Source organism: Protobothrops mucrosquamatus, unplaced genomic scaffold (assembly GCF_001527695.2).
Source record: "Protobothrops mucrosquamatus isolate PMUCROS unplaced genomic scaffold, P.Mucros_1.0 scaffold387, whole genome shotgun sequence".
Classification (NCBI taxonomy): domain Eukaryota; kingdom Metazoa; phylum Chordata; class Lepidosauria; order Squamata; family Viperidae; genus Protobothrops; species Protobothrops mucrosquamatus.
In genome coordinates this window covers 892,313-902,130 of record NW_015386719.1, presented here as the reverse complement: position 1 = coordinate 902,130, position 9,818 = coordinate 892,313, and the positions used below count along the sequence as shown (strand labels likewise).

The following is a 9,818-nucleotide window of genomic DNA, read 5'->3' as shown; positions in this document are numbered from 1 at the left end:
ATGCTGGTTCAAAAGCTGTACATCTCTGTGACCATTCACAGTATTGCTCTCACCTGCCCTCAAGAACATTCAGCCTACAAGGTTTTGCCAGATCACAACATGGAAGTGTCTAGAGATTTACCTTTTTTGGTAAGCATCAGTTTTATTTCTATTTGTATCCTCTTATGTGGAGTTAAAACAATGCTAGGTGTCCTTTTTATGTTCTATATACCAGCATGTTGATGGTCAATTGAATGTATCTTAACAATTGTAGCTTTCTGCTTCCCACCCATCTCTTGTGGAAATTATTACAGAATGTGGGAACGATTCAAAATGGGATTCATCAAATGTGAGCAAGGTTATCAAATGTCACGCCTGTGAATATTTGATTTATTTGTCTATTTATTTATTTAAATAAATAAATAAACTCCAGTAGACTCCAGTTACTGGGTTCAGAACAGTACTATTAAGTTGATTGACCTTAGTAATTTAAATAATAAATCTGACTGTGATAGGTCGCTATGGAAAATCAGATACTGTATTAAGCAGGTCATTGGTATTATCCCATAAGGCTAGCAACGGCTTCTCCATTCTCTGTTTATATTCCCACAACTGATATCCCTGTGAGAATCAAGAAATTTTATAGTCAGTTTGTAATGATTATGTAATGAGTCCTGGTGGCACAGTGGTTAGAATGCAGTATTGTAGGCTAACTCTGCCTACATATCAGGAGTTCGATCCTGGTGGGCTCAAGGTTGACTCAAACTTCCATTTTTCTGAGGTTGGTAAAATGAGGACCCAGATTGTTGGGGACAAAATGCTGACTCTGTAAACTGCTTAAAAAGTGCTGTAAAGCAATATGGAGCAGTATATAAATCTAAGTGCTACTGCTATTGCTATTCCAGAATGCAAGCCTACCTGGTAACCTAGGAATAGCCACAATTTGGATCTATCTCTTAACTAAAACATTTGTTAGGGTTGTGCAAATTGATCAAAGTGTCTAAGAGTTGGTATGGTTACTTCAGGTTTATTTTCTGGTTAGGTATAGCTGTGTTTCAGCAGTAGTTCAGGTGAAGGGATTTTCTATGCATACGCATACATAATTACAAGATTATAAAAGATCTCAAAAAGCTCTGATGTGCCTTCCAGAGCCAAGGCTGCCACAGTGCTTCAAGCAATAGTTTGGAAAGTACCTTTACTTGTTTCACAAAGCACCTTTGGAAATGATTTGTGCAGCCTTGGTATTCCTCTTTCTTGAGTGTGAAAATTAATGTCTTGATTTTAATCGTTTCTCCAGAAAGACACTGCCACCTTGGTATTCTGCAATGATAGTTCCTGTTTTACTAAATAAGCAGTCTGAAGGTACAAAAATTACCTGCATACCATCAACAGCAACTCAGAAAAATCTACAAATATAATGTACCACAAGACAGTTTATTTCATTCATACCTTTTGTAAATATGCACAGCTTATGCAAATGATGAATTATTTAAATGTGATCATTATTTCCTCTGTGCTCTGTGAACGGCTAAACTTTAATTGTGTAGAATGTTGCATAAGGAATATTCTGATAATATTCTATTTCTTTTTTTTAATTAATTAATGCAAAGAATGGATATATGCTTGTATTGCCCTGATGTGTATTGCTACAGACTAGAATAAATGAATGGCAATTACACAAAAGTTGTGTATATTGACTATGAGAAAAACTTTTCTAATGATCAGAACTGTTTAACAGCAAGGAAGAGGGGTTTTTTTTTCCCCATTAAAAATACTTTAGCAGATGCTGGATCCCATCTAATGGGGGATTCAATCTTGCAATGGAGGATAAGTCTAAATGACTCTCAGATGCTTACAAGACAATTTGTACCTCTTCTTAATATTATTGCCTAAGCCTTTTAATATTTGCTGGAATAAATATTCAAGTTAATTTTGAGTTTCTGAGATCCATATGGCATTTTTCAGCTCAGCACTACTCTCTTCCAACCATTCCAATTTCTAACCTGCAATTCACACCTTAATGTTGTTTTCAATACATTATTATTATGCAGGGAGAGGTATCACCTTGTTGTTTCCTTACCATAAGAGTGATCAAAGCAAGGAATCTCCGGAAAGCAGATCTGCGTGAGTACACTTTGTATATTTTGTCCCCTTAGTAAACAGTAGTAAACTGGCGTTGGGACTAGATTGCTTAAGGATATTCATTGAGAATCATTCTTCACCACTTCCTGACTTACCAAAGAAAACTAAGGTATTGAAACTTAGTCATTGAATATATTCTTCCTGCCGGATAAACTCTTAACTTCCTTGCATTTTAAAATTCTGATTGTATGGAGGAGAGCTGAGTTTGGAAAAGACATGCAAGAAGGCATGTTTCTCTGACTCTTTCATTTTTTTCCTAATAGACTTTTTACACTGCAAGGAGTGGCACACTCTAACTTACAATTTAAAGCAACATGTAGAACCTGCAGCCTGCAGTAGTTGTTGAAGTACTGTACAACTTTTGGAAGCTCCAGCTAACAAGATCAATTGTCGATAAAGGAAAATATTTGTAGCTCAGGGTTGAAATAAGGGGTCCTTGGTGCTCTCTGAATTTGCTTATTTTCTTGCAGACATTTCATTACCCAAACTAGATAACATCATCAGTGTTAGTAAGGGGTGGGGTTTGCTCTAAATTAATAGACACGTAGACATAAACAACTACATACTGTGCAAAAGAGACAATGAACAAGCCAAAAAAGGAAGCAAAACAACCAAAACACCTCCCCGCCAGCATAGACTAACATCAGACCAAGAATCAAGAAGTAAACAATACCCCAAACAAGGAACTGCCAAACAAGCTAACAGTAAACAGCCCAACCAAAGAAACTCCAAGACCACTCCCACTAACACTGGAAGGGCAAGCCGTCATCCTCATTGTCAGCCATTCAGTCATGTCCGATCCTTGGCCACTCTAGGGATCAGCACTCTCCATGCCCTTTTGTCTCACACTGCCATGGTCATCTCAGTGTCATCCTTTATAGCAGTGGTTCTCAACCTTTTTAATGCCGCGACCCCCAACCGGTCGTAAGTCGAGGACTAAACCGGTCGTAAGTCGAGGACTACCCAACCGGTTGTAAGTCGAGGACTTTCCCTGCCCGGGAGTGCCATGCATGTGTGGTTCTGCCCCCTGCGCCGGCCGAGGCATAGCTGGCAAGCGGCAGAGACGGAGCAGGCCGACCACCAGCTGGCCCAGCCCAAGGGAGGTAAGGCACCCGCCGGAAAAGGGGAAAAAAATGGCGGACAGCCTTGCTTGGCGACCCCCGTGAAATGGTCGATCGACCCCAAATGGGGTCGCGACCCATAGGTTGAGAACCGCTGCTTTATAGTGTCCAGCCAGCAAGTGCTAGGGAAGGCCCCTTCTCCTTTTTCCACTGATCACTCCCAGCATGATTGACTTTTCGAGCGAGTCAGCTCTCATGACACAACCGAAGTAGGACAGCTTCTGTTTGGCGATCTTGGCTTCAAGTGATATTTTGGTTTGAGGTTTGATCTAGGACTTCTTTGTTTGTTATTTTTGCTGTCCGTGGGATGCGTAATAGTCACCTCCAGCACTTCAGATCAAAGGCGCCCACCCTTCTCCTACTTGCCTTTTTCAGAGTTCAAGTTTTGCAGGCACTAGTAGCAACTGGAAAAATTATTGCGTTAAGGCAAGCTACTAGAATATAAATAAAGAGCAAACCCTACTCAGTTTATAGATAGATGCACCACACTATGACCAAAGAAATTCTCCTGCTTTTTATCTTCTTACAATATACAAGTAGTGGTCAATTTATGACCACAATTGAGCCCAAAATTTATGTTGCTAAGTGAGACAGTTGTTAAGTGAATTTTGTCCCATTTTACGACCTTTCTTGCCACAGTTGTTAAGTGAATCACTGCAGTTGTTAAGTTAGTAACATGCTCGTTTAGTGAATCTGGCTTCCCCATTGACTTTGCTTGTCAGAAGTTCACAAAAGGTTCATATGACTCCTGCAACTGTCATAAATATGAGTCAGTTTCCAAGCATCTGAATTTTGATCACATGACTGTGGGGATGCTGTGGGGTTTTAAAGTAATTTTTAACTACTAGACCAATTATTAATATTTGTTTTTAATTATGTTTTTAATTTGTAGTTTTTTGGTAGTAGCATTTTATCTGGTTGTTAGCCGCCCTGAGTCCGCAAGGAGAAGGGCGGGATATAAATTAAATTAATAAATAAATAAATAAATAAATAAACAGTTGTAAGTGTGAAAAACGGTCATGTGACTTTTTTCAGTGCCATTGTAGCTTTGAACAGTCACTAAATGAACTGTTGTAAGTCAAGGGCAACCTGTACATCATTCTGCTATGCCCTTTAACATTAGATTGCAAATATAGGCCAGATCAAAGGAGGGAGGATCAAGAGATATTATGTATACATAAAAGTTTATATGCTGTTCATCTTCAGGTGTACCAATGTTGCCTTAATCTTCTCTGTAATGTATGCTACAGAGTAATATCACTGGAACATAGTTATTTATACTTTGATCTTTTAAAACAGTAAGCCATCCTGACTGCTACTCAAAGCTACAGCTGCCAACTGCTTCACCTACACAGTTCCAAACAAAAACCATTCACAACTGCAAAGACCCCGTCTGGAATGAAACTTTTCATTTCATAGTGCAGCCCAAAGTAAAGGTAAGAAACTCAGTGTTAATTTTATTTCAGTGGTTGTGTGATCATGGCAGGGCAGAAGACGTGAATAATTAGGAAATCTATGGCCGGTCAAAAGTTAGTATACTCTGAGATTCATGTGCCAAGCTCATTCCTTTCTTTCATAGACTTTAAGGCAATTTTCATTTATATTTCAAATGCTGTGTCTTAAGTTGGTGAATTCTATGCAGCTGGTGTATTGGATCCAAACACTGACAAAGTGGATCTTCAGGGGCGCAAAAGGGGATGGCAACAGAAGTTGTAACAGGGCAATACAAGTCCCGTTCCTTTTCAATATTCAGCACGAAACCTCACTCATGCACAAAAGGGGCAGAGCTTGCAGCACGAAGCCAAATGCAGTCTTAATTTCTCTGATAAAAAACACCAATCTTCTGTAGATGTCTATGGAGATTCTCAGTCATCCAGGTCATAGTTGTCCCAAAGGTGCTTTTTTCAAGAGGCAAGTAGACTTTCTTGTTATTCTTTGAAGATGTTTCTCTTCTCATCCAAGAAGCTTCTTCGGCTCTGCAAGGAATATAAATCCTTCCATTTCCCACCATCCAGTGAGAGCTGAAGAAGCTTCTTGGATGAGAAGTGAAATATCTTCAAAGAAAATGTCTTCAAAGTAAAACTAGAAAGTCCACTTGCCCCTTGGAAAAGCACCTTTGGGACTTCTGTAGATGCCCATAATCAATGTACTTGTAGCCTCCATTTCCAAAACTTGACATTTTGAGCAGCTGTTAGACCTACCATGCAAGGAGTATCGACTTCCACAATCCTACAGAAGTGCTTTCTTATCAGTTCAACCAGATTCCTATTTTTTAATAACAGCAAAGAATGAAATATACAGCACATCTCATCATACACTTCCTTTTACCTAAATTAAAAAACCTTCATTCTCCTTGCCCAGTGCTATCCCCATCCAAATGTATATTCCACACTTTATGATATGTCTATTTAACAACCTTTCATTTCTTTTACCAGAATGTGTTGGAGCTGAATGTTCATGATGATGATGTCTGTCAGGATGACCATCTTTTCACTGTACGCTTTGATATAGCAAAACTCCCGTTGAATGAAAAAGTGCTCATGCATTTTAACTGTAACCAAAAGGTCTGTGTAATCTTAATTAACATTTTAACAGAGCAATTTTGGGTGTTTACTCAAAAGTAATCAATTATTTTGCATGCACATGCACACATCAAATAGATGTAATCTTTTCCCACCCTGAACTAATATACAAACTAGAGTGCAATTATCCTTTTATTTTCACACTTTACTAAACAGTATAGTGAAGCTTTAGTAAAAAAAAATGCACATGTAAAAATGTATTATGGATAGGTTTATATTGTAAAAAATGCCTTGCAAAAAAAATTATGTTAGGGAAAATTGGTGCAAAACTATATCTGGGTTTTTGAGCATATGAAAAAAAATTGTTTTGGTTGGAAGGCATTTATTTTTAGAATCCAAAATTATGTAGTAACTGGAGGGAACATTTGCTTGCAGAAATCTGTTTCTATCTTATTTTTCTTTTGCTTTACTGTGTTTTATTCTAGCATCATTTTTCCATCATTGAAAACCATTTTGTAATGTTTCTATAAAGATGTCTGGCATGTACTTTTCAAAATAAATATAAATACATTTTGAAGCATAGCAGCTCCGTATGATAACCTCTAAAATAAAAATCCTCTAAAAAGAATTGTAGATTTTGTTAACAATCAGTTATAGACCAGAGAGAGAGAGAGAGAGAGAGAGAGAGAGAGAGAGAGAGAGAGAGAGAGAGAGAGAGAGAGAGATGAGCTTGAATTTTTCCTTTCTTGAGACTAGTCCATCTTTTATGGCTACAATGAGAGTGAAATGGAGTTAGTAGACAGCTAACTTAGGGTCTTGTATCTCATTCTCAGAGCACTGGAAATGACATACAAATGTGAACTATGCAATCATTCAAACTTGCATATACTACCCAACCTATCATGCTGGTGATATTAAGAGATTTGGAATAATATCTTTTTTTTTTTACTGTTCTACTCTTAGTTCCATTTGATGTGCCCATTCAACCATTATGATTTAGTGTTATAAATTTATTCAGCAATTGTGGTTAAAATCCAGGTAGTATTATTCTTGAACATAACAGTAATACAAAGAATAGGCATCTTTGTGCCAGCTGTAGTGAGATTACAGCTCTCAGAATTCCTAAAAAAGCGTTTAGAACTTATTTTGGTAGGAAAATGTGCACTTATTTTCCTCTAATTTCAGGAACATGAGGAGCTGGAATTAGAATTTGAGTTACTACACAGGTGGGTAAAATCAGAATCTAAATAATCTCTACAGAATCTACAATATCCCTGCTTGTCATCTGTATGAAATACTGGGGAATATTTTCCTTCACTGATAGTAAGACCTAACGATACTCTACTGTTTAGCAGTCCTGCTTTGCAAAACCTCATAAGAAACTTTGTATTTTAAACATCCTGAGCTACTAGTGGTTTTCCCTGTTGTTTTCAACATTTCTAGGAATTGCCATTAGGCCTTTTTTTTAACAATAACTTTAAGAATCCTGCCTTGCTGTATCACCTTTGCTTATGTATAGCAAAATAAAGTAATTATAATATGATTTCTTTTTTAGATCAAGAATGTCTGAAATAATCATTACAAATGGAGTTCTTTTGGTAAGTATTTAATCTACGGTACTTGCCCATGATGCTGTCTTCTTCATTAAGAATAATTGAGACATCCTTTTCATAACCAAACCTCAAATCTTTTTTTGTGTAAATTTGATTGTGGCTTTGCAAAAAAAAATTGCTTCTGTTCTAGCTTATTATCTCAGGCTTGTAAACATTTATTTACCAATTTATTCCATTTTACCTGACCTTTTTAGTCAAGCTATCGGTAGAACTTGAAGTGGTTGAAATTCCAGCACTATTTGCTTTCCATACAAAAAGAAAAAAAAACACATTTTTTTCCCAATTGTGTCCTATTTGTTTTTTTACTATAAAGTTATCAATATATAGATATTCCATCTCTTTCTTATAATAAATATGTGTAAAAACTGCTTTTTTTTTTACTATTTCTAGGGCTATTTTCTATAGTGCAAGCAATATATAAAATAAGAATATTTTACATGTATCAATATACTTATATTTTATATATCATATATTATGAATATATAGTAATAGTAATAAATAAAACATTAAAAATAAAATATTTTTATATTTATTAAACCATCCCACTGATCTAGTAGTTAGATTCCTTGTACAGATTTTATATATTTTATATATTATATGTTAAATACATACATACATACATACATACATACATACATATATACATACATACATTTTTCAAAATTTGGATTGCTAACAAAGAATATTTGTCACTTTAAATATATTGACAAAAGAGTTACATTTCAGTAGTTGCTCTCAGCCATATTATGTTATAGGAATGATAAATCCACTGTTTTCACTATTGTTTTCAACACTTGTAGGAATTGCTATAGGAAGTTTTTAAGAAGAGACTGGACAGCCATTGGTCTGAAATGGTATAGGGTTTCCTGCCTGAGCAGGGGGTTGGACTAGATGACCTCCAAGGTCCCTTCCAACTTTATGATGATGATGATGATGATGATGAGGATGAGGATTATTATTATTATTATTATTATTATTATTATTATTATTATTATTATTATTATTATTATTATTATTATTATTATTATTATTATTATTATAGCCAATGGTGGGATTCAAATATGTGAACGACCGGTTGTCTGTAGGGATGCTGCTTCCGGAAGTCCATTCTGGGCCTGGGCAACAAAAAATTAGCTACTGGTTCTGCCGAAGTGGTGCGAACCAGCTGAATCCCACCACTGATTATAGCAATTCATCCACCACCACCACCACCCCAAACAATGCTGGTTGGCATACCATCCTGTCATTCAGATGGAAAACCAATAGCAGGAATTTTACACTTTAATTTCGAACTTAGTGTCTTCTAATATATCCTTGTGTTTCTTTAGTCTCGACAAGTTTCCTGTTTGGAGGTCGAGGTGGAGAAGAAAAAGGCGCAAAACTCAAGTAATATTACTTTTTCTGTAAACTCACAGAAGGTGTAACATCTGTAATCATGCAGGGTGTGGCTCCCACCCTGATGGTATTCCAGAAATTTAAAAAAAAAAACTGGCTGTTCTTCCAGTTCTTGGGGTAGGGTGGCTGCCAAGTCCCTGACATTTCTGGTACTATATGGAGTTTCTCCTGTACAGACATTTATTTATTTATTTATTTTATTAAACTTCTATGTCGCCCATCTCACTAAGGTGATACTAAGCAACTTTTTGATGTATTCTCTTTGTCGTTATTTATCTGCTCCAATGTCTCTTAAAGTATGCTCCAGGATCCTCAGAGATTCTCAACATTTTGTCAGCCTAAACAATATTAAAATCCCTAAGCACATGGGAAGCGGCATCATCATCAAATGTGTCAGTTTTAATTTTTGATATGGTACTTAACAATAAATATAACTCATACAAACAAAAGGTCTCTTGGGGCCCTCTATTATTTTTTTTTTAAAGTGGGAAGGGATTCTTGAGAGGAAAAAAGTTTAAGAAACACTGATCTGCTCTTTTAAAATGTAAACTGAATTGCTCTGGAGTTGGGTGGCCAGTAAATCTAACAGATAAATGCGATTCATCAAGAATTATCTCTTTAACCTATTTCAGTTCTAGTCAAACTGTGTGAAAAAGATATTTCTAATAAAGGAATATCGTCATTTGAAATGAGTGAAGTACCAGGCAACATTGTATACTGTATTTACTCTACAAGAACATGGAGCTGGATTTTTTCTTCTACGTCTCTACTTGTGAATTGGGACTGGTGGTGCTCTTAGTTCTGTTGAGAAGAATAAAAGACCAGGTTGAGAATAAATGGATGAGCAGGAACAACCTGCCTCCAGAAGCGGTGAATGCTCCAACACTGGAAGTTTTTAAGAAGAAACTGGACAGCCATTTGTCCGAAATGGTATAGGGTTTCCTGCCTGAGCAGGGGGTTGGACTTGATGACCTCCAAGGTCCCTTCCAACTTTATTATTATTATTATTATTATTATTATTATTATTATTATTATTATTATTATTA

The 9,818-nt window shown here is 36.4% G+C and overlaps 1 protein-coding gene across 1 annotated transcript in view; it reads left to right on the top strand.

Moving 5' to 3' along the window:
• The window catches only part of LOC107287426 (cytosolic phospholipase A2 epsilon-like), a 35,963-nt gene continuing 26,145 nt past the window's right edge, over nucleotides 1-9,818 (top strand). Inside the window, exons 1-7 of the mRNA XM_015815939.1 lie at nucleotides 1-129; nucleotides 2,031-2,103; nucleotides 4,542-4,678; nucleotides 5,678-5,806; nucleotides 6,950-6,990; nucleotides 7,320-7,362; nucleotides 8,706-8,763. Of these exons, the coding sequence (XP_015671425.1) occupies nucleotides 1-129; nucleotides 2,031-2,103; nucleotides 4,542-4,678; nucleotides 5,678-5,806; nucleotides 6,950-6,990; nucleotides 7,320-7,362; nucleotides 8,706-8,763 (610 nt within the window). The remainder of the gene's footprint in view (nucleotides 130-2,030; nucleotides 2,104-4,541; nucleotides 4,679-5,677; nucleotides 5,807-6,949; nucleotides 6,991-7,319; nucleotides 7,363-8,705; nucleotides 8,764-9,818) is intronic.